Source organism: Tenrec ecaudatus, chromosome 11, assembly GCF_050624435.1.
Source record: "Tenrec ecaudatus isolate mTenEca1 chromosome 11, mTenEca1.hap1, whole genome shotgun sequence".
NCBI classification, from domain to species: domain Eukaryota; kingdom Metazoa; phylum Chordata; class Mammalia; order Afrosoricida; family Tenrecidae; genus Tenrec; species Tenrec ecaudatus.
Window position 1 is genome coordinate 87176554 of NC_134540.1, and position 27769 is coordinate 87204322.

Genomic DNA, 27769 nt, shown 5'->3' on the forward strand with positions numbered 1-27769 from the left:
CAGGACAGTTCGAATGTGGGCTACGGCCCACCAATAGAACACACTTTCTTTCTGTTTGTAATCTGGCCAAACCCAGCTCAGTGCCTTATCGCTGATGCCACATTTGGAAGCTTTGCGTTTATGCTCACAACCTTCTTCTTCACCCTGGCAGCTCTTTGTTACCAACGTTCATAGATTGTTTTCATTTGGGCTCTTCCAAATAGAGTGTAGACAATCTTTTGTGGAAGAGATTTACTTTAAAAGGTTGGTTGCAGATCTAGCAAGGTTGTGCTTTGCTACCTGGCAGTTTCTTTTAAAAACCTTTTGCTATCTTTCCCTCTTTCCGTCATTCACCTACTCCAGGTTTTTGTTTTTTTGCAAAGACAAAAGTTCATTTATTACTGAGTAATTATGAAAGTCCCAGTTTGGGGAAAATGAACAAACAACATCTAATTTTTACAACCACTCAAGCTGCCCAATAAGTCTATTCCTGAACAATATTCTATAATGCTGAGATTTAATTTGCTTTTTAAAATTTTGAACTTGTATGTTTATTTGTTTTTGTCTTGTTTTTGAATCATTGGGGGATACTTTTTCTTGATCAATTAAAATTTTTTTCAATGCACTTTATGTTTCCAAATTTTTGGGCAGACAGGTGTCCTGCCTCACAGCAGCCCTGTGCGCAGCACAATGAGACTGTGTTGTCCTGCGCCGTCCTCACAATTGTGTTTGAGCCTGGTTTTTTTGGGGGGTGGGGGGTAGTTTTGTTTTCATTATTACTGCCTTTTACTATCAGCATCTTGAAAACCCACAGGGTCTTGAACTTTAAATCATAAAATTAAAAATAGGTGATTGAACCCCCTAGGATGATGACATCAGCACAGCACCCCCTGAAACATGTTACGAATGATGAGCTGTACAGCCAACCAGCCGGTGGTCATGGGGGCAGGTCACTGTAACTTGGGGAAGTTGAGGACTTATCTGGATCAATAAGGCACTTAACGTAAGTATGTTTATTGTGATTAAGGTCCATTTGGACCGCTTTCTTCCATTTTATTTTGTGTTTCTGTCAACATGTTTTTCTCCTTCCTCTTTCCCCACCTTTTCCCTTATTCTATAGATTGTTACTCTTCCCTTTATTCTCCACTGTTTGGGTTGAGAAGCTACAAATTGTACTATAATTGTTTCTTTCTATGTCTTTTGATACATTTATTTACATTTTTGACATACAAAACCCTCAAACCCCCCAAATGCATTGCCATTGAGACAATTCTGACTCAGAGTCTGGAAGATGGGGCAGCCCTGCCCCCTGTGGGTTTGGGGGATTGTAATTCTTAATGAGTGTAGCAAGCCTCATCTTTCTCCCATGGAGCAGCTGGTGGCTTTACCACTAAGTCTTGTTGTAATTTTAATAACATTACTTAATACAGTATATGGGACATTTGGTGGCTCTGTATCATTCTAGAAATATTATAACACCCAGTCATGCATTAAAAATATTCAACCATCCTTGTATTCCTGGGGGAAATGAACTTGCTTAGATGGTGTTACTGTCTGTCTCATTCCTGTTACTGTGTTATGCATCTTACTAATTATGAATATGAGCTTGAAACTGTTTTAGGAGAACTGCCATCACCTTTCCTTCTATTTTCACAGACATTTCTGGAAGCACAAGACTGTAGCATCCACGCCTTTATACATGAGGGCAGACACCAGGAGATGCTTATATTTATTCAAATTTCATCCATACATACAATAGAGAAATTTTATTTACATCAGCAGTTTTTTAAAAAAAAAAAGGAAGGGAGGAGTAACAGTGAATGAAATGTGAGTTTTTAAAGTGCCTGGATGAGGAAGAGATCACCAAAAAAAGGGAAAAACCCATGTTGAGATGAGAGAAACTGGGTCTGAACAATATATTAAGTGGATTATGTTACACAGTGTTTTTCAAATAACTTATACGTCAGAAGAAAAGCTATCGAGCCTTGGCAAGTTTTCTATTTTATTACCATAATCCAAGAGGTCTTGGCTAGCACAGCCTGGCCCCTGCCGCCCAGTCATTCCGACTGAGGGCAGCCCTGTAGCTCTTAGCCTATGCCGGTATCTCGGAATCCTCACAGGATGGGATCACCTTGGTTGGCTCCAGACTGCAGTGGGACATGAGAATTAATGGAGGAAACGATAATAAAGTGACACATTTCAGCAGCGTGAAGACTATAAATACATCCTTTACATCAAGAGATATATGTACACACACATAAACATATATACAAACATATAAAAATATCTGCCTCAACCAGATACATGAAGTGTTTCAAGAGAACAGGATTTGTTTCTGAAACACACAACCCCCGACACACACACACACACACCCACACACACACAGTAAAATGGAAGAGTTTGCTTTCCAGTTCTGCCTTGATTAGAATAAAATAAACTCTCCGCATTTATATTTATGAATTCAACGTGATTATCATACAGCACATGGGCAAGAAGATTCACTTCTCTGAGCAGGAGAAAGGTCTGGCTGGGAGGAGCAGACTACGCAGGAATCACAGAGACCCACTGAGCACTATTTGACGGCATGGTTCAGGTGATGCCCTGCAGACACTGCATCACTGCATTTTCTTTAAAAACAATACAAATATCCCAATTCAGTGAAGCGCTTTAAAACGAGTCCCCCCCATTTTGTTTTTGTTGTAGAAAAGAAGGCTCCCATTTTAAATTGTAGCTCGCGTTTTCTTTTGAAAATTAAGCCTCTGCATGTAAGGGAAACACCTTCGTTTTGGACTGGGTTTCGTTTGCTTGCTTGGTGTGGAAACAGTGCCTGGTTTCATGAAAGGCCAGATTTGCATTCACCTGCAGCCAGGTTCTAAAGAGCCTCTGGAGAAATGTCATTTTCCATGAGAGAGTGGCCCCCACCCCCCAAATCATTCCGTGGTATAAACATGTTCCAATGTAAACCCCAGTAACAAAAAAATAGTTTTGTATCAAATACAGTATCAAATCGTCATTGTATGTAAACACAGTGATTCTTGGTAAAGATAAGAGACCCAAGTACCACCCAAAAAATGGCCATGGGAGTCACCCCGATTAAAAAAAAAGAACGACTTGTCAGGGAGGAAAGAGTCCCCCCTCCACCCCGCCCTGCTCTCTGCTCAAGCTGTTGGGTCATTGAAGCGCCAAACTTCTCTCGGGAAATGGCTTCCAAAGTATGCACGTTCCTGCACAAAGCACCAGAGCAGAGACGTCAGCGAACACAGCTGCTCAGAAAGACACACACTAGTGCATCTGCCTGAGAGTGTCCAGAAAAGGATGTCTGGGGAGTCTGTCCCCAGGAGTCTGTCCCCAGCCTTCTTTGCATGTGACCCACTAGCTGGCAAGCAGCCTGATCCGGGAAGCCTAGGTGTCCCCTGGGTGCAATCTTCCTGCGAACACTGGCTGGTCTGTGGCACCCAGGGTCCTCTGGCCTTGAGGCTGTCCAGCAGAACCTTCAAGAACCTCCCTCCTGAATGTTTCCTTGATCCTGGAATCTCCACGTCCCTCAGGCAGCCAGGCAGTTCCTCATTCAGATCTTCCAGGACACTCTAGTTTTTGTTACGTTTCTTCAGGATTTTCTTGGAAAAGCACCATTCTCTCATCAAACTAAGCAAGCCCAAGCAAAAGAAAACTTAAGAGATCCGCATGCTGGTTCTACTGCTCTTCGGCTTTGACAAGAGTTTGCTCAAGAGTCCTGCCTACAGGAGACGGAAACCTGACCTTGGTGACCACTAGCCCTTGAGGTCTGAGAAGGTGACATTGCAGCTCTCACTGCAGCTGGAGGACTTGCTCATCAGGCGGAGCAGGTGCCTGACTCTGGAGAAGGAGGGAAAACAACAGATCAGTGATGGAGGTCTGTCTCAGCTTGGGCTTTGTCCTCTAAGAGCACAATTAAGAACCCCTTTTTTATTCTTTTGGGGTACCCCTGAAGGCTACCAATGGTTACGCACTAGTCTGCTAACTGAGAGGTTGGAAGTCAGAGTCTGCTCAGAGGTGCTTCAGAAGACAGGCTTAAATATCATCCACCGAGAAGCCCAGGGAGCACAGCTCTGCTCTGAAGCACACGGGGGAGGCCCTGAATCAGAGTCGACCTGACGGCATGTTTTTATGTTTCCCTCTCATATTGTCAGTGGGGTGTATGTGACAGGAGGGTCTGAGTGAGGGATGTGTGGTGTGTGGACTCTTACCTGAGCTGCTCAAGCACTGAGCTGATTTGGATTTGCCGATGAGTGTCCACAGGCTGCTGGCCGACACCCACCCCTCCTTACTGGTGGTCAGGTTCCTAACATACCTGGAAGGGGTGTGGGTGTCAAATGGCTCTAGCCCATGGAGTCAACAGGTCTCAGAGGTGAGCAGACTTGGGGGCCCCTCTTACCAGAGTCCCTCGTCGTTCTCGTGGACCACCTCCACTGTGTCCCCACTCCTTATGGATGGGACCTCAGGGCCCGCTGCTTCCTGATCCACCACCACTGGGTATTTACCAGGAACCTACGTTGGGGAGACACAGAAGGGAGGGGCCTGAGAAGGGTCCACAGTCTAACCGTCGCCTCCTCTGAACACCATCAGGCAAAAAGAGACTCCACATCCGCTTCCATCAGGCCTGGCCCGTCACACACACACACACACACACACACACACACACACACACACACACACACGCTGCACACCACCAGTCAAAACCACACGAGTGTGAACCTCCACTTGTGCAGCAGCAAGAGCAGACAATTTGTGCTTCTTTCGGCTACCGCTCAGTCGGGGGATTCCTGGTAAGATGGTCAGCTTTAGGTTGGTCAGGTCTCTTAGCGGAAGAAAGCTGTGAGGGTCATCTTACGACCATGTTAGAGACAATAAAGAAACCCCGCGACAAACACTTCTCCAGCGAGAAACCTCCACAAAACCCGCTGCCACCACAGCAGCTCCGGCCGTGTGTTAGAAGGTGATCCTTAGCCTAAGTGAAACCATTTTGTAGCAGCTTCCATTTTGTAACCAAGCTGTGGAAATTCCCGGAAGCCTCCCCGCCGGTCATTTATCAGAGATTAACAGCCGTGATAAGGCCCAGGAAGCAGGACACCCACCCTGATCCTGGAAAAAGTTCAAGAATGTTAAGCTATCTGCAAGTTCTGCTTCTGTCCCTGCTTGCTTGCACAGCTACACAGCCTCCTTGTTTACCCGACTCCATAAAAGTCCAAGTCTGCAGGCAAACGGGGCCTCTCTCTCTCTCTCTCTCTCTCTCTCTCTCTCTCTCTCTCTCTCTCTCTGCGCTCAGAGAGCTGGTCCCTGTGCAGGTCTCTTCTTTCCTCCTATCCCTTTCCAATAAACTGTTCTGCTTTCTACCAGAGTCTGAGTTGTTCTTGTCCAGTTCGTTTACAGCAAGAGGAGTATTGCTCCAGAGGGCTTTTGGGGGCGGGGGTGATCTTTGTGGACGATCTTTGGCTTCCGTAGCAGTCGAACCAACATGGGGATCTTTATAGACTGGCAGGCCTTTCCGCCGTGGCACTGCTGGGTGGGTTCGAGCTGCCTACTTGGAGATGAACAGTTGAGGGCAAGGCAGTGAGCCACCAGGGAGCTTTCTGTAGCACGACACAGTTGCTTGTCATCTGCATTGCTCTTCACGGTAGGGCTTCCTGTGGCCATGCTGCCCTCTGTCGCCCCCAATCACATCGCCCCAGTCTCCTGGCACACTGAGCCCCTCACTGGCCTCAGACACTCCAAACATTTCTCCCTCTGCCCAGGAACTCTGCACTTCCTGTTGCCTCTTCCTTTACTGTTCTGCCCTCCTTTGCACCTCTGAGCACCACATCCTCAGGGGTCTTCCTTAGTCTCCCCCTGACCATGCCAACTCTTCCCTTCTTCCTTCTTCCTCCCCCGCCCCCAGGCCGTGATCATCATGCAGCCCACTGTGTGGGTGAGTACTTGTCCGTCTTTCTAGGAGAGATTCTGGGCTGGTCTGCTCCTTGCTCTGTCACTCTGGCACACAGGCCACCTCTGTGGAGTGGTCGCTGACTTACAGGGATACCAGAGGCCAGAGGGGACCTTCTCCGCAAGGTTTCCAAGGCTGACCTTGTCATAGAAGCTGACTGCCACACTCCACAGGTTCCTTTCGTGGTCTGGCTGGTGGATTCCAACACCAGCCTTTTGGTAAACCACTGTGTCACCAGGGCCCCCGGCACGTGAACACCCAAAGTAACTCCCCCTCGGAACCAGTTGGGTCCAAGTGAGGGTGACTATGTAGGGTGCTGAGGTGGTAAATCTGTTACAGCTTCACTTCTTAGCCGTGTTATTGGCACTTCACCCACACATCATACAATTCAGTATTCAATCATATCAAGAAGAATTGTACATTTTGGGAGGCTGAGAACCTGGATGAAAGTATGCAGCCTGATTTCTACACTTGTGGTCACAGGGCTCAGAAGACCAGCACTACTATTAAAGGAAGACCTCCACAGTCACAAGATAACGGGTAAAGCGGAAAGAACACAATCTCCACATAGAGAGTATGTTCCACCCCTGTCCTCCATTAAAATGCTAATCCTAAGCCGTCTCCACAGGGGTCTGGCCCTCACACAGGGCTAAAGGACGCCTGTCTTGAAGAGCAGATGGATTCCCTTCATCCTTATCACTTAAGGAGCCTGTGGGGTACAGAAGGATTTCTCCCAAGCTGTCTCCCCAAATATATGCCAGACAGCTGCTTGGGAATGTCTATACTTGGAGGTCATCAGAAGTAGGTCAGGGGTTCTTCTCCCTGAGAGCTATCAGCCATCTAGAGCAAGTAGTCACCACTGTTTATCCCACAACAAATAGGGCCCCCTCCCTTCTGATAAGGACAGTAGTTGTCTGTTTCCTTGTAGGAGACTCCAGAGAGGTCAAACCCGCCCAAGGATGACCAAGGTTAGGCCACCATCTTGAAGCTAGGATCCGCCCATCTTGTCACATGTATACCCCCAATCCCTCCCCTTCCTATTGCATGTATGTCCCTAGACCACCCCTTCCCATTACTGTATTGCCTATAGTACAGCCCCTTCCCGTGACTTATGTCCTCACCTGTAATTAGGGGGCTTGTATGTCCCCAGAGAATATAAAAGGGGCCGGGGCTACCATTAAACTCTCCCTCCCTCCATGTGGACCATCATGCAGGGCAGAGGTGAGCATGCTACCATGAAACGTGTCTGACTCCCATTTATTTCAATACTTCACTTTTATCTCTCATGCTCTCTATAACTTTACTATGATCTTATTATCGCTGTACAATTGCGTCTACCAGACCTGTAATGATGTGTTAGGGGCTGGCTTCCCCTGACAGGAGCCAACTCCTCCTGTTGTCTCCTACAGTTACAAAGCTCCCCTGAGGAGCTCAGACTTTGCCCATTCTGTTGTATATTTGCCTCCTGGAGGCTTGCAGGCCCTGCTACTATAGAAACTAATAGTTCTTCTCCTGACATTGAAGATTTGACCCCTGTGCCCTATATTTTCTGCCTCCTTATTTCTTTAATAGCACATGTTCCTAAGGACCCATTTGACTGCGGGGCTGGATCCCACCAGTGGCGCCTTAAACAAGCACCTGAAGGAAGGCTCTGTGGGGAGGGGCCCCATAGAACAATTATGAAACTCCACCGAAGGTAACGTGAGTTTGGGGATTTATTTTGAAGTGAGAATCTTGTTGGGGAGCTAAGAACACTGTAACAGGGTCACAAGACAAAGTGTATGTAAGTCTAAGCCTTGCTGTTTTATACTCACCCACTTATGGAAACAACAGTGTGTAATCTATGGTTCCCCGAGGAAGGGACTTTAGATCCAAGGACTTGGGGAAAGGTTGCTGCAAATGTGATTAAGGCTCACAGGGAAAGGGAGAGTGTCCCTCTGGAGACCTGCTCTCTCAGCACTGGGTAAAATGGTTAGGGAACCTTTGCAGACAGGGAAAGAAAAGAAAGAATCATCCGTCTGGTGAAAAGTCTTGTGTGAGCAACCCAAACTTACAAAAGCAGACTCACTGCATGAATATGAGCTTGATGAGGAAGCTTTGGAGAAAACTGGAGAAGCAGAGACTGACTTATTACCTAAGGTTTCTGCTTCGATCCAGGCCTGTGACCAAAGTCTCTGCACCTGCAGAGCAGCTCACCCCCCAAGAGCCCACGGGCGATAAGACATTAGAGGACAAGGGTTCTCAAGATAAGATCGGGCTGTTAGACAAAGCTACCCGGTACCTGTGCTTTCAAGAATGAAAAAATGGACATAGAAGAAGGAAATGTAGAGCCCAGACTAGCCTTCCCTGATCACATGGTTGAATGACCGCCAGATGTGAAAACTCCCAGGGATATAGAGAAAGGCATTAGAGTGCCTTCCCTTTCAAGCTAATAACAGGCACCAAGCAGGCAGGTACAAGGTAGACTCCCCATTTGTAATTGGTATGATCAGGTGTCCGGCCGAGGGGGAGCCCCTTCTACTGGCAGACTGGAATGCACTGACTAAAACTTGCCCCTCTCCATTGGATTATTTACAACACCACACTTGGTGGGAGGAGGGAGCGGGATGCAGCTTGAAAAAACGTGGAGCAAGATGTGCCCGTAGGGATGCATCAGTTGGGAAACAATGACTTTTGTCACCTTGGAGGCCCAGTTGCAGATCACTGGGCAAGGATTTTGGCAAATATGTCTTATTTTATTTGCGAGCTTGGAAAAGGGTAGCAGCATCCGGAGAAACGCGGCCTAGTTACACTGCGGTAGCTAGCAGAATGATGAGCCCTATACAGAGGTCGTTCCATCTGCAGGAGGCAGTCCAGAGAAGCACAAATAACGCAGACACTGCGGGAAATCTGCCCTTGTCTCTAGCTAGGACAATGCTAATCATGATTGCCAAGCTGAAATCCGCCCCTACAAGGAACAGGATGGGATTTTAGACTAGCTTAAGAGTTGTAGGGGAATTGGATCTGAAACCTATAAAGCTGAACTCTCAGCTGCTGCTATGGCCAATTAAAAGAAACCAAAGGGGAAAATGTTTGAATTGTGGAAAGGTTAGACATTTTCAAAAGAATATGGGCAATGTCTGCTGTCCAGTCCCACAACTAGGAGTGGCCCTGGGCGGGGCTCCCAGAACCCGGTCTCTGCCCATTACAAAAAATGAAACCATTGGGCAAGCCAGTGTTGCTTAAAAATCAGTAGCACAGGGAACCCGTTAGTCAATGCCACCCAGTTGGGAAATGGGGTGCAGGGCAGCTCAGAGCTCACCCAACGGAAACTGGAGGGCACAGTTTCAGCCCTAGGCCTCAGGGCAGTGGTAGATCGACAAGCCAGGAAGTTCAATGAACACTGGAGCGCCCCAGCAATTATTAAAGTCCATGTATCACCTCAGCAGTAGGACTTTTATGAGGGAAATTAGCCTAAATATTCAAGGTGTTCAAAGTGTTACTGGAATTATTGATCAAGATTCTGAAGAGGAGCTTAAAGCTGTAATTAAATCTGAAATCCCCCTGGCTATCAAAAAGAGACCATGTAGGCCAATCGCTTTTAACTCCTGACGTTCCTTTTGGAAGAGCAATCAGGAATCGGACTTGCCTATAGGTCACAGAGTATTGGAAGGCTGTTATGGATAGACAAATATGGCCCTATATAGCGTTAGTAATTGAGGGGAAACAGTTTTCAGGGCTTTTCAATTCAGGAGCTGATGCCACTGTCAGGAGTAATCAACAACGACCAAAGGTGAGGCCATTAACTGTTCCTGAAGGCAACCTGGAGAAAGTGGGAGAAATTACTCAGCAAAGACTGTGGCAACGTGGCGAGCCCCCGCAGTGCGCAGGACCTGGAGGGCGGTCCAGCTGAATGAAGCCTATATTCAGACTTACGTCCATGCACCTAGAGGGAGAGCTCTGTGACAACAGTGGGGGCAAGGCTGTGCACACCTCCCCAAAATTCGACGCCACAAGTCATGACGAGGAAAATGGGGTACAAAGGGGCAGGGGGGGGGGCTTGGAAAAAATGAACAAAGAGATCCTTCTCCAATTGAGACCCCTCCTAAATATGACCGTTATGGCTTAGGGTATTCACATGTTTAATGGGGGCTGCTGTTATCAAGCCTGTACCCATTAAACCCTCTTGGAAGCCCCATGACCCCATATTGATAGACCAGTGGTCCTTTAATAAAGACACACTGCAGGCACTACACGAGTTAGTTCACAGGCAGCTAAAAGGACATAATGATGAGGCTCTCAGTCCTTGAAATTCTCCTGCGCTTATAATGAAAAAGAAGTCTGGTAAATGGCGTTGTGATCATAGATTTTAAGGGCAGTTAATTCAATCAGATAGCCCTCCAATGAGGCCTTCCCTCACCAAATCTGACTCCAAAGGGATGGCCCTTGATAAATAGATCTAAAAGATTGTTTTTAAACTATCCACTTAGATCCTGCTGATTATGAAAACTCATGTTCACCATCCCTAGTTAAATCCTAGAGCTCCAAGTAAGAGACTTCAGCTGAAGCCCGTAGCTCAGGCATAGTGAACAGTGCCACCATCTGTCCGTTTTTATAGGAAAAGTCTCAAGAACCAGTCAGCAATTTTTTCCCCTGGAGTTTATATCATCTACTACATGGACGATATCTTAATAGCAGCACCTGATAATGAAATGCTACAAGCTTATATTCCTATCAGCAAGCCCATCTCTCAGACAGGATGAGTAATCCAGACAAGAAGCCCTAATGCATACCTAGGAAGCGTAGTGGGCTACACCACCATCAGACCACAGAAACTTTAAATTAGAAAAGACCACCTGAGGACATTAAATGATTTTCAAAAGCTGCTGGGAGATATAAATTGGACATGACCTTTGCTAGGGTTCCCCCATACACACACTCCAGCACTTGGACACTAAAAGGCGACCCCCCCCCACCCCAGTTGAATAGTGAATAGTTCTAGAGCGCTCACACCCGAGGTTCAACTGGAATTAGTTTGTGGAACAATGCATCAGCCAGGGAGAGATGCATCACTACGATCCAGATCACCCCACTGTTACACTACCACCAGAGGAAACGCCTCGGGGAGGGGGTGGGTTACATCTAGGCAATAAGGGCCATGTAACCTTGTTGGGGATAAATTGCTCAGCCAATTGCCAAAGGCTGACATGGCTGTCCAGAACTGAGTGGGTATGCTCTATCAATCATAACTATATCTTATATCCCAGCTCAGATTAAAAAAACACCTTTTGAATTTTCTACAGGTTTTTAAATAGTGCTGGCTAAATTTTGTGGGAAACTAGATTGCCATGACTGTCCAGGGAACTGTGGGAGTTCCCAAAACCTGGAATCCATGGATAGTTCCCTATCACTCCATGGATCATTAATAAAATCTCCTTCCCCCAAAGCCACTTGAAAGAGCCTCTACATGTTACAGTTACAGTCATGGCCTAGCAGCCTACTGGGGACCCTTTTCTCAACCCTTCAACACTTGTGAGACCTCTGCTCAGAAAACAGAAATATTTGCTCCCATTCTATTGTTCCAAAATGTTCCTAAATCAAAAGTGGGAATTGTGGGAAACTGAGAACCTGGATGAAAGTGCAAGCCTCCGGATCTCTACCCTCGTGACCACAGGGCCTGGAAGACCTCCACTGTCCTGAGATAATAAAGGGCATAGCCTCCAGAGAGATTCTCCACTGCTGCATCCATCAACATGCTCATCTAAAGCCGTCTCCTATAGGCACCTGGCTCCTCCCCATGAAGTTAAGGATGTCTCTCTTTAAGAACAGTCATATTCCTTTTGTCCCTACGCCTCCTTTTGTCTCTGAAATGTTCAATACTTATGAAGTGTTCTCCTACGGAGCTCAGGATGTCCACGATTCACACACTGCCCATTCTATGGGCGGGTGCCTCCTGGAGGCCTGCGGGCCAGCAACTCTCTAAACTCACTGTTGAGTAAACCCACTCTCTTCTGCTTTGGGCATCGAAGATGAGACACTTAGGCCCATCTTTTCTGTCTCCCTATTTCTTTAATTGTACATGTCGCTCCTAAGGACATGTTTGACTGGGGCTGGATTTCACAGTACAATCATGACCACATCAATTCCATAACATTTTCTTCTTCCTTGTACTCACTGTTATTTGTGTAATTATTACTTTTTGATTTTGGCAAAGATAAACACAACAAAACAGTCTCCAATTCAACAACCTCTACATGTGTAATTCAGTGCCATGAATTATATCCTTTGTATTGTTCAACCGTTATTGATAACCTTTCCCAAATGGTGGATGTTATCCCACCATCAGTAACATAAAGTTAATGCCTCCTAAGCAAAAACTATTCCTATTTCACCCGTAGTAACCATACATCACGCTTTTTAAAAAGTCGTTTTCTTGATATCATGCTCACATACACGTCCACAGCTAAATCACTTTGACTGTGAATCTTTATGGGAGCAGATGGTCTCATCTTTCTCCCAAGGAGCGGCTGGTGGGTTTGAACTGCCGACCTTACTGTTAGCAGTCCATTATGTAACCCACTATGCCACTGGGACTCCCACATACTTAGAAGAGCTCTATAACTCTATGGAGCCCCAGGGCGGTGCTAACAGTCACTGTAAGTGCGGGTGGACTGTGGCCTTCAGCAGGAAGTGCCCCTTCAGGTTCATGAGGCCACCGTGACCTCTTAATAAGATGAGCCTGCAGCCATCCTCGACAGGCCACAGCAGCCAGGGTCTTCATTACAAATAAGGGGGTGGGGTCATACTACCCCTGTGACACCGAGAGCAAACCCCACATTCCTTCTGGGGCTGCGGGGGTCTGCTGCCTGACCCAATTTCCTTTCCTGCCTGACGGATCAAATCAATTTCTAGGCTGCTCCTCTCGGTCCTGAGTCAGTCTCTGCATCTCACACCATGGGTCCCCTTCATCTGTGAATCCTGGCTGTTGTCCTGAAGCCAGACAGGTCATCGTAAGGTTCCTCCCTCCATGTGCATGGTCCTCCTCACTCTCTTCACACTGGGCTGGGAGACTTTTGGCTGCTTCTTGCGGGTCTGACAGACCTTCTCGGAATGCTAGCTCTTCAGGCTGTGGCTCCTACTCACATGGAATGAGTGGCCCGCGGTTTGGGTCCTGTCTTCTGGGCCCCACGCACAATGCCACGGAACAGCTCCCTGGCCCTGGGCTGACCATACCATCAGCTCCAGATGGGGCTCTTGAAATCCACAATGTCCTCATGAGCCCGCCAGGTCTTTCTTCCTAGTCTGCCTCAGCCTAGAAGCTTCAGGAAAACCTACTTAGCATCATGACACCACGCAGGCCTCCATGGATGGTGCGCAAGTGGTGGGTGTGCACGAGGAACTATGTGTGGGAATCGAAGGAGCAGGTGGCTGACTTGGCAGCAAGCATTGTACTGCTGACTTGCTAACAGGCTTGCGTGCACATGGGAAGCTCAGACAGGGGACTTCTAGAGAAACTGTTTTACTGAGAAGTCAAGGGAAGGGGATGACAAGAGGCCAATTCACTTCAAACAGTCTGAAGGGCCTCTAACTGACTGTTGCCTCCCCGAACCAGCTAATCTTCTGTTTCTGTTCCTAACTCCCTGTAAGTGACATGAGGGAATTCTGGTGTTGCAGTGTGGCTGAGCATTGGGCAGCTAATCAAAAGATTGGTGGATTGAGCCCACCCGCCACTCTGAGGGTGAGAGAGAGGTGGGGGATTCTGATTCTGTGAGATGTACAGTTCTTGATCCTGTGGGTTGCTGCATGTATGGGCATGAGCCTCCCAACCACGAGGACCGGGCTATGTTGCCTTTGGTTGTTCATGGGCCTCCATGAGCCAGAGTCAATTTGAGGACAACTCAGAGAGGCTGGGGGCGGGCCTCGTCATCCAGGCTAGAAGCTCTGGACACTGACGGGTAAGCCAAGGACACAGAGGAAAGACATCTCTGAGCCCTGGGAGCTCTGCAATGCTGTGAGCAACCGGAGAGGATCGCGACTGAGACCATTCTGGGGAACACCAGCACGCCCCACCCTCCAAGAGTGACCGTGGCCAGAGACGACAAAGTTACCAGTCTGTTGGGGCCTGCTCCTTCTTCCTCAGCATCCGATGAATTAATCGGCTCCTCTGCACTGGACCAGCCGTCGTTGTCTTCTGAGGCCTCCAGGGAGTGAGACGTTTTGCTCCAACCTGAGAGGAACAGACCCCGTGAAGATCTCTCCCAGGGATGGCAGTACCTGTCTGAAAGAGTGGCCTGTGCCAGGTGTGGCTTACCTAACTCCCCACAGATGTCCCTTCAATGTGTCACTACATGGTCCCTAGGAGAGCCTGCCACTGTGTGGGACATGCTACCTGGCTGCCAGGAACACGACTTTATACTTTCAAAACGCCTGCCTTCAATGGTCAAATCCATCCTCGCCCGGCAGGGCAGAGAAGCATTGGCAGCCTTTGCTCAGGCAACCCAATGGAAGGCAGTGCCTTCCTGGCCCTCCATAGCCCTGCCTGCATCTCGGCTCCGCAGGAGGCCAACCTAGCACTGTCCCCCAGAAACAGGAAAGCAATGCAGGCGGGAACATTGTCAGCCTGTGTCTGAGGAAATGCGGAACCTCCCAGTGACACTGAACTGAAGACCCCTTCCCCCTGCCTATGTCCCAGCTCTGCAGTAAACACCCGTGCCCAGAGAAGGCAGCTCTGGAAGACATGCTTGTTGTCTTCACACAGATCTGAACTGTGTCAGGTGAAGCTGCGGCTACTCGCCACAGTGAGTGTCCCTCGAGCGCACGTGTAAGCCAGTTCTAAGCACTAGACTTGTGTGAGGGGCAGACAGGCCTGGGAATACCTATTTCATAGATGAGGAAGCCGAGGCACACAGATGTTAGATGACAGGTCTCAGGTCACACAGGCAGGCAGTGGCAAAGCTGGGATTCAAACCTGGGCAGTCGAGCTCACACAGCCAGCCCTCACAACTACCTCCACTGGGCTAGCCAAGAGGAAAGACCAAAGGAAACCCAAACCAAACCCAAACTCCCTGCCATCGAGTGGATTCCAACTCACAGTGACCCTGTAGACAGGGTAGAGCTGAGACTGTTACTCTTGAATGGAGTAGAAAGCCTCAACTTTCTTTCTTGGAGCTGCTTGGGGTTTCAAACGGCTGACCCTTAGCAGCGTAACACTAAGGGGAAATAAAACTGCCTTCTGGACTCAAAACAGTGGCCAACGAAATAAGGACAAAACCTCAGCACCACTAGCTAGAAAACTTCTCTGTCGTCATGCTGAATTGGAACAAGAAATGCGGTCCTGGGGCAACACACCGAGGTTAAACTCTGGAGGTGTGGTCTCAGTCATCTACAGGGCCCACCCCCACCCCCCGGGCCATTTTGAACCAGAAACAGGCATATCTGGACAGGCCAGTGTTGGCACATCCCATTCTAGCTGCCTGGAGCAGCTGGCAGCAGGCTTGCCCCCGCGGAGCAGGGGTGCTAGCTATGTGAAGGTATGCCAACAGTGCATAAACAGACCCCACTCCCCACTTTATTAAGTTGGGGAGCCTGTCGAGAGGTAGCCTGCCAGTGGATTGGAAGGCTGGCAAGGAGGCAAGCTGGAGGGAGGAGTTTGAAAGCCAGCTCTGGTCTGGAAAAGACAGAAAGGGAGTTGTGAGCAAAGAGGTCCCCTGGAGCCAGCAGAGCCTGGGGCCAGGCAGAGGAGCAGTGAGTTTCTCGGGGCCTGGAGCCCAGGGCGCCTGCAGCACTTGCACCCTCGGAGCAGCAGGCCCAGGCTTCACTGCACCCAGAGCAGGGGCCAGGGGGCCTTGGAGAGCCCGGGAGCAGGGCTGCGGGGACCCGGTGTGAGGTGCTGAGCCACTCGGCCCTGCTCCGTGGCATTAGCAGATGCGTCTGTGCAACCATTTGGGAACCTCAGGGTTTGGCTTTTTTCTTTTTAAAGCTACAAATTTCCTCTGGGCTGCCTGTGGTGGGGACATGTGAAGTGTGAGAAGCTAAATAAGGGCATCATTCGGGTGGGGGGGGGGGTCGGGTTAGAGGGTGGAGTTGGGGCCTGATCACGGGACCCCGTGCTGGGGGGTCTAGAAGATTCTTCTCCTTGTTCCAGCCCATCACCCTGCTTGTCCTGAAGCATTTACGTGGCGCTTCTGGGGGAAAAAAAGGAACCGAAAATGGGTTTACAAACAGCCTTTCTATCTGATGAGCTGCTGAGGCTAGGGAAGAAAGCATTGCCTCCGAAAGTCTTCCTAGGAAAGTGTTTGAAGAACCGTGGGCTGGTAAACCTCCAACAAATCTGCTCCCAGGCACCTCCAGGGACAATGGCTTCTAGACCAAGGGCAGCATTTCTCTCATTCAGGGTCACTGTCCTCCAGCACTGTAATACAGAGGGTGAGCAGGCTAATGCTGAGCTAACCCTGTCGACGGCCATAACCCAGAACAAGGCAATGGAATGGAAGTGGAACTGGAAACGAGGTTTGACTACTCCACACCTCCTTCAGCATGCTCCCTGAACTGCCATCGAGGGGATTCCGATGCTCCAGGGTAGGGTAGAGCTGCCCCTGTGGGTTTCCCAGATTTTAATTCCTCACGGGAGTAGAAAGCCTCAGCTTTCTCTTAGGGCAGCTGGTGGTTTTGGACTGCTGACCTTGTGATAAGCAGCCCCATGCATAACCCACTAATGACACCACCACCAGGAATCCTTTTTATGATTTTAGGGGACATTTTACAGGAGGCCAAGGTGATAGTGACTACAGCCACTTCTATTTCCTGGGAAGATTTCTTGGCATCGCCAAGCAGGTACAGCACCCCGCTGAGAGGGCTTTTCAGGAGGCGGCTGAGCAACTGCAGTCGCCCCAGCCTTCCAGGGCCAGGGGCTCATCGTCATCTGGGACAGACGGCGGACAACGATGGCACTGCTTTTGTTTATGCTAATGAGGCCGCTCGTTTTTTGCTAATGATAGCACAGGTGGTGGTGGTGCTGTTTGACAGCTTGCTCCTAGGTGCTGGTTGGGCTCAGGGCTTTACGCACAACGTTTCTCTCTGTCTTCAGGTTTCCAGGTTGTCTGGAAACAGAGGGGACGACATCCCGCGGTAAAAAAGCCCTGGAACTAGGGTCTGGGCCACCGGTAAGTCTGGTACAAGGGCCACATTCCCGACACAGCACCGCTTCCAGTTATCCCTTGGCGCCACTAACTGCCTTTGGAGAATGTTTAACGAGCAAAAATATACCTTACATTTTGATAGGAGGCAACGGATGTCACACATGCTTCACCCCCCGGCTACAGGGGTGCAATGGCAGGAAACTAGGCGCTGCACCCATTATTCAGGGGCAGGGGGGCTGCTGGAACTTTTCCACCTCTGCACTTTGTGCAGGCGAGCAGCAAAGAGGCTGCTCATCCAACTCCTTGGGGCCAGGAGTGCGGAGTCTTGAGTGAGCCAGGAGTGTCCTCTAAGAGGGTAGGTGGGCTCAGAGAAAGACAGGGGATCTCTGTGCAACTCTTCATAGGTGTTTGGGCAACTCAGGAAGAGTCTGAACGTGAACTTCTGTGAACTTGAGACCTTCAACCTCAAATCACCTCAAAACCCACCCCGCTGCCAGCTAGTGGGCTCCAACTGCAGAGGGCCTCTGTGGGACCAAGCAGAGCGGCCCCCTTTGGATTTCTCAGGCCGTCAATCTTTGGAGAAACTGAAAACGTCATGTTTCTCCCTTGGAGCCACGGGTGGGTTCAAACTGCTGACCTTGTGGGTAGCAGCCCCATCAAGAACCTGCTCTGCCACCAGGGCTCCGTACCCCCAACCTATGCCAGGGACAACTTTGGGTGTCCTTTGACTATGAGCTGAACACAAATAGGAAGGTGTAAGATCCAGTATCAAGCCCGCGTGCATCTGGCCGTCTGAGCTGGGCTGACTTCTCTGTAAAATGAGCAGCTGGCACCAAACACAAGTTTGTCTTAAGAATGTGAATGGCTGCCTTACGCAGTGTGCTCTCTTCAGTCTGTGTATAAGGGCTCAAACTGGCAAGAGCAACTTGAAATGTTAGAGGTCGGAATCCTGATGCTCACGAGGGAGGAAGGGCCTGGGGGAGGAGGGTGGGCAGGGTTGCACGATCGGAAGGATAGAAGCAGCGTCCGTGAACGTTCCGTGCAGAAACGGGGAAAGTGCTGGATAATGATACTAACAGTCTCTCAAAATATGGCTCCAAAATGGTGAAGCAGGAGGTTGGGGCATGGGGGGTGGGAGGAGCAGGGATGGGCCTGCCGCTGGGGGAGGGGGGGCGGGCGAGGCAGGGTGTGTACGCGATACTATGTACAAAATAAAACCCAAACCAAGCCAACTGCTGACCAGATGCCAAGAGCAACCAGCTGTGCCCAGAGCTACCCCTGGGCAGCCGTTCTGAAGGAGCCGGGTGACTCTGGCCGGAGAAGGGACAGACACTGAGAAGCATGAAGACCTTCATCGCACTGGCGCTCAGCCCAGGCTGCCGAGTGGGACTCGGAGGGCTGGTAGAGGCCAGCCCGTGAGCGTTCCTGACTGGGCCGTGGGCGGGCCGCCGCCATCAGAAGGTGGGTGCGTTCTACCTCTTAAACCAAAAGGAGTCGGGTCGCTCTTTACTTCGTGCCGCTTAGCTTTTTTGTCGGGACTGGTAGGAGAAGCTGCAGGAGGAGGAGGGAGACAGAACAGAGGAGAGACAGAGTGAGGAAATGCGCAGAGGGGCGGGGGGTTCCGTGCGAGGCACCTCGGAGCTCATGCTGGCCTGAGACGGGCCCTGCGGCGGGTGCACACCCACAGGGGCACAGGGTGGGGCCAACTCTAGGCATGCTCTCAGCTTTGCGGTCTCCGTCCTTTTGTTAGTTTTGTCACCCTGTCTTGCTGCCCTCCCTCTTCGCTCAGCAAGAGGCAAATTGATCTACAGTTTATAAACGGGCGGCGGCAGGTGGGGAGACAACAAACTATTTGGACTCATCAAAAGAACCTTGGACAACCTTGGCTTTGCGCATCGGAAGGCTGGGACGTCAGGGTTGCTTCACCAGGGAGTGCGTTCTCACTGGCACTAACTAAAGGGTCTTCCCCAGTGTGAGCCAGACCGCCCCCTAGGGGCTGCTGGGCAGAGCCAGCAAGGCAACAGTTCATGGCCATCAGTCCATGCTGACTAACAGGGGCTTCTCCGGACGGGGAGAGCTGCCCCGGTGGGGTTCTGAGACTGTAACTCTTTACAGGAGTAGGAAGACTCCTCCTTCTCCCTCGGAGTGGCTAGTGGTTTCAAACTGCTCACCCGGAGGCTGGCTGCCCAAGGCATACCTACTACACCATCAGGCCTCCCTCCGTGCGCTATAGGACCAGACCTGACCCAACCCACTGTCATCAAGTTAATGCCCACTCACAGCGACCCCAGAGGACAGGGTAGAACTGTCCCTGTGGGTTTTCGAGATGGTAATGCTTTCTGGGAGTGGAAAGGCCCATCTTCTTCCTCCCTCAGAGTAGCCGGTGGTCTCCATCTGCCAGCCTTGCAGCTAGCAGCCGACCATGTAACCTTCCTCCACTGGGGCTCCTGGGCTGCAGACCAGTTTTTATCTGACTGGGAGGGGGAGGTGGGACTCAATATACTTTTTTTCCTGTTCTGCAAAGGGGGTAGGTCTTTGGGAACCTGTGCCCTAAAGGGATCCTTTATCAGCTCTGGTCACTTGCCCAGCTAGGCACATCCACCCTGGCAGCCCTCACCACCCTGGCAGAAAAACTGTCACGACGGCTGGGTGGGAACGGGAGGAGGGAAGGCCAGCGGGGCGCAGGGAAGGCCACCAGGTCAGCCGGCCACTCCAGTCTTCATCGGACATGCCCGGCTTGCTCTTTTGGAGAGGGTGTGCTTCCCCAAAGGGTCGCTTTGACGCAACGGGTTTCGAAAAGCTCATGGAGAAACGGACATTTTAAATCTGGTCGCTCACGGCATGCCTCCCCGCGCGCCCAGCCATCGGTGATTCGGTGGGAACTCACGCACACAGGCCCCACTGCAGCGATGAAGGAGGAACCCACACCCATGAATGGCCACCACACAGATGGAGCACAGACAGGGCACAGCGATGGATGCTTCGCGGGACGGGGTAGTGTGTGCCTTGTTACCTTTCTGACCTTTGAGGTTAGCAAAGCCCTGCAGGGTAAAGCGCTTTTTGGAAAGCGCCGAGCTCTCTGAGGTAGAACTAGTGACTGTGTCATCTACAAAGGAAGAGAGAGAGACACACACATGTGGGGTGTGGACACCCCACCCCCAGCCCAAGGAGGGCCCAGCAGGGAAGTCGGGTAGCGGTCGCAGTTGGCGTCCAGATTCCGGGACTCAATTCGGTCTTTCTGGGCGGGACTCCCTGTGTGGGGCGCGACCTCAGCCCCACCCACCACAGCCACAACACGACATGGCTTCTTCTGCAGCGCACAAGAAGAAAGTGCCGGCTCTTTACAGATGCTCGTTGGGGCTAACAGGAAGCTGTGCGCTTCAAACAGCACCATCACGGCACCTCTATGTACGCCCAGAGCTCCGTTCCAACAGACACCCACCTTTGCCCTTTTCGGGGGGCTTTGGCAATGACGTTGAGCTCACATATCCTTCCAGGCTTAGAGGGTCCGTTTTTCTCTCTTCTGACTTCTTGCTAGCTTTCGGATTGCCTTTGGAGGGGCTAGTGACCCAAGGACCACCAAAAAGAAGGATAGGGAAAAGTACGTTACCAGGTTAATTATTCAAAACACGGCTCCTTACTCAGACCTTAAAACAGCATACTTCTCTCTCTCTAAAACGTGTGTGTGTGTGTGTGTGTGCGTGTGTGTGTGTAGGGGGAGGATCTGTTACCTTGGTAAGAATACAATTCGGGGACCTCAACTACTTACACTTTGCTGTGAAGCCATTACCACAATTTCAAAACAGAAAATCAATGCCCCTCAACTAAGCACCCCCATTTCCTCTTACCCCACGGGCCCTTGGAACCACAAATACATGCCTGTTTCTTGGGGTGCGTTTTTTGCCTGCCCTGGATATTGCACCTAAGTGGGATCCTACAGTGTTGGTCATTTTATGTGTGGACTGGATTTTCACCGAGTATGTTTGCAAGGGTCCTCCAAGGTGGAGGCACACTCAGAGTTTGTGTCTCCATTCATGTGCTCATGGGCACTCGATTTGTGTCTCCATTCATCTACTCATGGGCACTTGCTTGGACCCCCTTTTGGGGTACTGTGAACAGCCCCACAGTTATCAATCATGCTGGCTGAAAGGTGGAGATGCCCCCGCCCACCGTGGAATCTTCCCAGCAGTGACGTTTTCCCCGTATGGTCACACTCACCTGGTGTTGGACGACACAGGCAGCGGCAAGCTCTGAGACTGCTCCAGCGCCCTGTGCTGACTGGCTTCTGCCATGAGGGAACAAAGAAACCAGCAGTTCACCGCCCAGGCGTTGCCTTTGGCTTCTTTACTCTCACACACTAAGCTCTCTTAGAGGTAACATTATCACAGCTGCGTTCAGCAAAAGTCACAATACACCTGGAGCCTAAACGCAGAGAAACGAAGCGTCCCCACTGTCCTTACCTCTACAAGCCTGCAGCTGGCTGGTCAGCACTTTGCGGATTTCGTTCACCCAGGCTGCTTTGATCTCGGGAGTTGGTGCCTGTCCCCACAAAAGAGAGGCCAGTAGGTAAGCACCCAAATATCGTTAAGGAATAAGCGTTAGAATCTCACTCTGGTGACATCTCAGGACAGCCGGGGGCATTTAATAACCGACCCCTGACTGCAAGAAACAAGAAAGGGGGGGAAATGGGTGGACACATCTTGCCATGTGGACTCTTGGCTACGAGGACAAGTGCAGGACTGGAAAAAGGCCAGTGCATGGCTCGTTCTTGGCACCAGGGGTCGCTCAAAAGCCAGTTACCAAACTATCTGTTCAAAAGGAGCCCTGGTGAGTATGTTTCTGTGGAAAGTCCACTGACCTTTATTTTTGGGGGGGTAGAGGGTGGGAGGGGGGTTGACCAGTAAACCTCATAGTCAACTCTAAGTGACTCTCCACAGCAGGTGCTGGACCACAGGGTAATACAGATGTGTGGACCTAGACCCAGCAGCTGGCCTTGCTCTGGCTGCAGCGTCTGAGCCTCGCACCAGAAGGTAGGCAGTGGGGCTCAGAAGATGCCGAGCCTCACACCTTCAGGCTTTTACTAGGTTCCTGGCACCTCTCCTGGATTCCTTACTTCGGAGCTGTAGGCTGGGGATGAGAGCCAGAGACAGGGCCCTGTCCCCATTTTGGTGCTGTGGGGCCCGTCAGTCTGGGCCCATGGTGTGTAGTGGGGGGGTAGGACTGCCCAGGACTACCACGTCCTGAGAGGGCTGGCAGACAGGTCTATGGTTTCCATGGACTTTGAATTCTGAAAGATAGATCTGCCCGTGCTTAGCTTAATTACTGACAGGACCCTTGGGTCTTGCCATTAAAATGACTCCCTCCCCACACCAAAAGAGAAAAAAGCAACAGACAACCCGCCCTGACATCAAGTTGGTACGGACTCCGTGGGACAGGACAGAACTGCCCCTGTGGGCTTCTGAGATAGTCACTCTTGACACGAGGAGACAGCTTCGTCTTTTGCCCACCGAATGGCTGACCTTGTGGTTGGTAGCCCGACGAGTCACCCACAGCACAGTGACCCACCACGCACACATTTAAAGTAATTAACATTAGCTGGGTGGTCAGGGTTCTCAGGCATCACCATTGAGTCAATTCTGACCCAAAGTGGCTCTACAGAACAGGGTCGAACTGCCCCTGTGGCTTTCTCAAACTGTAACTCTTTAGGGGAGCAGAAAACAGCTGGTGGTTTTGAACTGCTGGCTTAGCAGTTAACAGTTCAACTCCTACCCCATGAGGCCACTAGGGCTCCTATGGGTCTTGCCATAACTCTAAACCAAACTCACTGCCGGAGAGCTGATTCTGACTCAGCAACCCTGTAGGACAGGGTAGAACTGATCCTGTGGTTTCCGAGACTATAATTCTTTATGGAATAGAATGCCTCATCTTTCTCTTATGGAGCTGCCGGTGGTTTTGAACTTCTGACTTTGTGGTTAGCAGCCCGATGTAAAACCACTATGCCACTAGGTCACTAAGGCCACTATAGGCCTTGCCAGGGGGTACACTAAATAGACATTGAATAGACATTGCCCCCTCTATCATCAACCAAAAAAGGACCTGAGGCAGGGCCTGGGGATATGCTTTCTGACTAGGAGAATCCAGACACTGCGCAGCACATACGGCGGAGTTAGTGTCTCCGTTCTCGTGGGTTTGTGGTACACACGGCCCTGGGGGCTTGGTTAGTTGGTGTCCGTTTTTGATTTTAATCGCAGTTAAGTCCCGGGTTTGCATCTCCCCTGGGTTTTCTCCTGGGCCCGCTGAGCTCCTGCAGGCCCCACCCTCTGCACACCAGCCCTCACATGGCCTTTCTCACGAGGGTCCACTGAAGCCTTAAGTGGCCGAGAGGCGACAAGCAGGTGACGCCTACCTGGATGATGTACACTTCTTCTCTTGCGTTGTACCAGATTTCAAATTTCTTACTGTCCCCCTTGATGTTCTCGGTTATGCCGACCGCAGTCATCTGGCCAAGGCAAGATTGGAGAAGAGGCATTAAGAGGCACGCTGCAAACACTGCGTTACACGAGAGACGTGCTTTTTGTGGTGGGGGCTAAGAATGTCTCAAACCTGTGAACTTCTAGACCCAGACACCAGACAGTGACGACTTCACGATGGAGGTTTAAATTTGCGTCTAAACCTGAGTCATGCGCCCCACATTTTCGCTCTTGGGGGTTGGCTGGAGGGGTGCGTTGGTGCCGCCCATGGCCCGTGCTTACGTTGAGGGACTGCTTGTAGCTGTACGAGGGGGCTTTCTCGTAGCCCTCCCCGTTCTCCTCCCGCTTCTTGCAGAAGAGCACCGCCTTCTCGTGGAGGAACAGGTGCCGCTGCATCGGCTTAAAGCGGGCCAAGTCCTTCACCTTGGCATGGCCCTTCTTGTGGTCCGTCCAGACGCTGAAGGAGCCCTGCATCAGCAGCTTCCCCAGGTCGCTGAGGTTGCCCTGGAAGGTCACACAGGGAGGAGAGTGTGGGGTGGATGGGCGGAGAGGCAAGTCATTAGAACCAGGGCCGAGGAGGAAGGGGAGGAGGAAGGCTCCGCTCCCTGCCTTTGCATCAGTGCCGACCCACAGGGCCCACAGCACAGGGTGAAACTGCCCCTGGGGGGTTCTGAGGCTGTAGGGGAAGAGGACGGGCACGAGAGGGGGAGGGGGCAAGAGAACACTGGAGAAGGACATGGAGGGGGACAAGGGGGAAGAAGGAGGGGTGAGGTGAAGGAGGAACAGGCAAACGTGAAGGAAGAGAGGAACTAGCAGCAGCCTTAGTAAAAGACATATGCTATATTTAAAATTGCTCAAGGGTTCCTGGGGGAGGGAGGGAGGGGAAAAATGAGGAGCTGGTACTAAGAATCAAATTGAAAGAGAACGTCTTGAAAATGATGATGGCAACCTATGTACAAAAATGCTCGACACAATGGGTGTCGGTATGGATTGTGGTAAGAGCCCCAAATAAAAAAAAAAGCCACACTGTGGGCGTCAAAGGGAGACAGCGGAAACCTGAATTGTACTGCCACTTATTGTACATCACCCACCCACCAGCGGCCCTTAAGAGAGCAGACTGTCACCCCATTGGCCCAAGTGACAGCCCACCATGAGGAACAGATGAAGCACTGAGGGTGCTCGCAAGCCCGCCTCGCCACTAAAAGATGCGATGCAAAATTCCGACTGTCCTGAGGTGGAGGCCGTGAGGTTGGCTTCAGACCAAGGGGCGATGCTCTCTGCACATCCGCTTTTCCTGGTTAGCAGACGCCGGCCTCAGCACTCTCTGGGAGTATGTTCAGCGCAGGCCCCACTGCAGACCTACTGCCTCAGGACCTGCCCTTTAACAAGATGCCAGGGGAGTCGCACAGGTGGCGAAGTGCAAGGAGCACAGCCCTCTCCGTGTCCCTCTGGCTGCTCTTGCCCCTGTCCATACAGCAAGGCTCCTTAGCACAGGCTGCCATTCTGAGACCTCTGGGAGATTCGGGCTGTGCCTCCCGAATGCAGCGTCACTTACATCATAGCCTGTGATGGCGATCAAGTGCATGGAGTCATTGACGGCTTTGAGGATCCCCAGGATGGAGCTCAGCGCCTCCTGCAGGTCCTCGGCCCCCTCACAGTTCTTGCTGTACTTCAGCATTTCCTGAGGGGTGGGGGACGTGACAAGGAAGACATGTTTCCACACCCAGCACTGAAAACTGTCCAGCTGGCCTGGACAACCCCTGCCCCCCCGCCCCCTCCCCCCACACCACCACTTGCTACTCTTGTCCAGCTGCATGAATGCTTAGGTTCTGATGCCAGCCTTCTGGGAAATGCCGGCCCTGGCTGGTTCTAAAGACAGGTCGTTAAAACACAGTGTGGCTTCTAAGGTACAAGGACATCCCTCCATACCCACACCCACACCAACATCCCTTTCTCACAGGGGCAGGTTCTCTGGCTGGGGGTGGGTGTGGGGAGGGGAGTTGGTCAGCTGGTCTGAGAACAGCTCAGGAAGCTATACCAGCCGCCTCCTCCTTAACTCCTCCTCCTCCACAGCGTGGATGCTGCAAATCAGGAACTTGGGCAAATGAGCCAAGCACACAGATGTGGTGACTCAGCTCGCCCACTGTCAGGATGGTGGACATCCATCTACGTGCAATGTGGACTTGGGCCAGAGAGACAAAGTTAGGGTGGGGGGCATCTCAGACTATCAACATCCACGCTAATTTCTCCCTGTGCTCATGACCCCCCACCCCATGATATACCAGCTGCTTCAACCTTTCCAGTTTAATACCCCAAGGTGAGAACCTTATCATTAAACAGTCAATCTGCACATTCATCCATTCGCCCAGTCAGAGTATATGACAGGTCTTCAAAAGTTCATGGATAAAGTGGTATTAAAAAATGTGCTTGGACTTTAAAACCTTGGCACAAAAATAAACGCGCACTAGCCTGTTATAACATATTGCAACCGGATCTTCAATAAGACATCAGTTTGAAAAGAACCTTTATCAGAACAACATCAATTCTGCCAAAATTGAAGCCAGTCACAAACACCAAATTTATGGTGAAGCTTGGGTGAAATAATGGTAAAATCATGGATGTATTACAAAAGGTTATGAGAACAATGTCCCAGAGAAATCAGTAATGGAAAAGTCGTTTTAAGAAGGGTTGAGATGACACTGAATTTGAAGTCTACAGGAACAGACCATCCTCATCAAGTTGTGAGGAATAATTGTGTTCGTACCCTAATTAAAGAGCCCCTGAAACACCCAACCCACTGCCATTGAGTTGATTTTGATTCACAGTGGTCTTAGATGGGATTCCCAAGGCTATAAGTCTTTATGGGAGCAGCTAGCACCTTGGAAGCCTATCACTTATAGCCTAAAGGTTAAAGCACCCAGGATTCCCAGGCAGTATCCTGTCCAAGCCCGACCCTGCTCAGATTCTAAGATCTGACAGGATTGGGCGTGTTCAGGGTGGTATGTTCTTAGACCAATTACAGAGGGACGGGGTTAACAGCAGAAATAGTAGCCACCGCCATACTTATCTCAACTGGTTCTGCCTATACGATTCTGACTGAAAAATTAAAGTTGAGCGAGCTTTCCCCGGGATGGGTAACCTAAATCAGCTGCACATAAGACCAGAGCTTTCTATGGAAATTTTAAACAAATGGGATCAAGATCCTGAAGAATTTATTGGGAAAATAATAACAGAAGATGAACTATGGCTTATCAGTATTCTTCTGAAGCCAAAGCACAATCAAAGCAATGACTACGACGAGGGGGAAGAGGTCCAGTTAAGGCAAAAGCAGACCAGACGAGAGCAAAGCTCATGGTCCTGGTTTTTGTTTGGATACTGTAGTCCAGTAATTTATTTACTGTGACTCTTCTAGCCAGAGTCTCTGTAACTCCCACCAAATGACCTTTGTCCTGATGGGTCTGGGCAGAAGAAGGTGGGGGAAGATACTGATAGGATACAGTGGTTCATAGCAGGTGTCACTTGAAGCAGAGGCCGGGGGTAAAAAGGAGCCCAGGGCCCCAAGGAGAGCACGGGAAGTCCTGTGGGCAGTCAGCAGATACGGCAATGGGCAGTGCTGACGGCCGGGAGGGGTGGACAGCAGATGAGCTGGGGTGACTCAGTGTATGAAGAGCCCTCTCTTCTGAATTTAGGTTTGAACAACATGTGTCCCCTCTCTTGGTGGCGCTTATTACCTTGAGTAATAATTGATACTTGGTTATTCTCTGAACAGGTTTCAGCAAGTAAGAATCCAAGCTCAGCTTGTGGTCCAATTTCTTCTGGCATTCCTGTAACCAGGGACACAGCCTTTAGTTTAGATCAGAGGTTCCCAACTTATTTGCCTTACCACCCCGTTTTCAGAGGAGAAAGAAAAAAAAATAAGACTTGGTGCCCACCCCACCCCCATCCACCAATGGAAACCCTTTGTCCTCGGGCCCGTAACCGAGGCTAAAGCGTAGGTGTGTGCGTTTGCAGCCCCTAGCGAATCGCCTCAGTGCCCCAGCCCACTCCATCCCAGGGGGCAACACTGCTTTAGACCATTTTCACTGCGCTTCATGGAAAACGTGGACCAGGCGCTGGGCTTCCATGCGAAAGACCGGTTCAGAAGCCTACCTGGAAAAAGGGGCAGTCGGAGCACTGCCTCCAGAGGCTCTCGGATCGGGGCTTGTTCTGACAGTACTTCTCATAAATCTGAAAATCTTCCATCT

At 50.5% G+C, this 27769-nt stretch overlaps 1 protein-coding gene across 2 annotated transcripts in view; it reads right to left on the minus strand.

The window, feature by feature from the left end:
- Positions 1-1688: 1688 nt before the first annotated feature.
- The window catches only part of MCF2L (MCF.2 cell line derived transforming sequence like), a 48824-nt gene continuing 22743 nt past the window's right edge, over positions 1689-27769 (minus strand). Inside the window, exons 14-25 of one of the 2 annotated variants that reach the window (XM_075563405.1) lie at positions 27675-27767; positions 27257-27349; positions 25081-25206; positions 23808-24029; positions 23462-23554; positions 21516-21594; positions 21274-21340; positions 20498-20616; positions 14026-14144; positions 4394-4506; positions 4188-4309; positions 1689-3817 (exon numbers count right to left, since the gene is read on the minus strand). In XM_075563405.1, coding sequence (XP_075419520.1) covers positions 3750-3817; positions 4188-4309; positions 4394-4506; positions 14026-14144; positions 20498-20616; positions 21274-21340; positions 21516-21594; positions 23462-23554; positions 23808-24029; positions 25081-25206; positions 27257-27349; positions 27675-27767 — 1314 coding nt within the window. In that variant the 3' untranslated portion in view covers positions 1689-3749. Of the gene's footprint in view, positions 3835-4187; positions 4310-4393; positions 4507-14025; positions 14145-20497; positions 20617-21273; positions 21341-21515; positions 21595-23461; positions 23555-23807; positions 24030-25080; positions 25207-27256; positions 27350-27674; positions 27768-27769 lie in introns of both variants that reach the window. The other variant, XM_075563404.1, reaches the window with a different exon arrangement.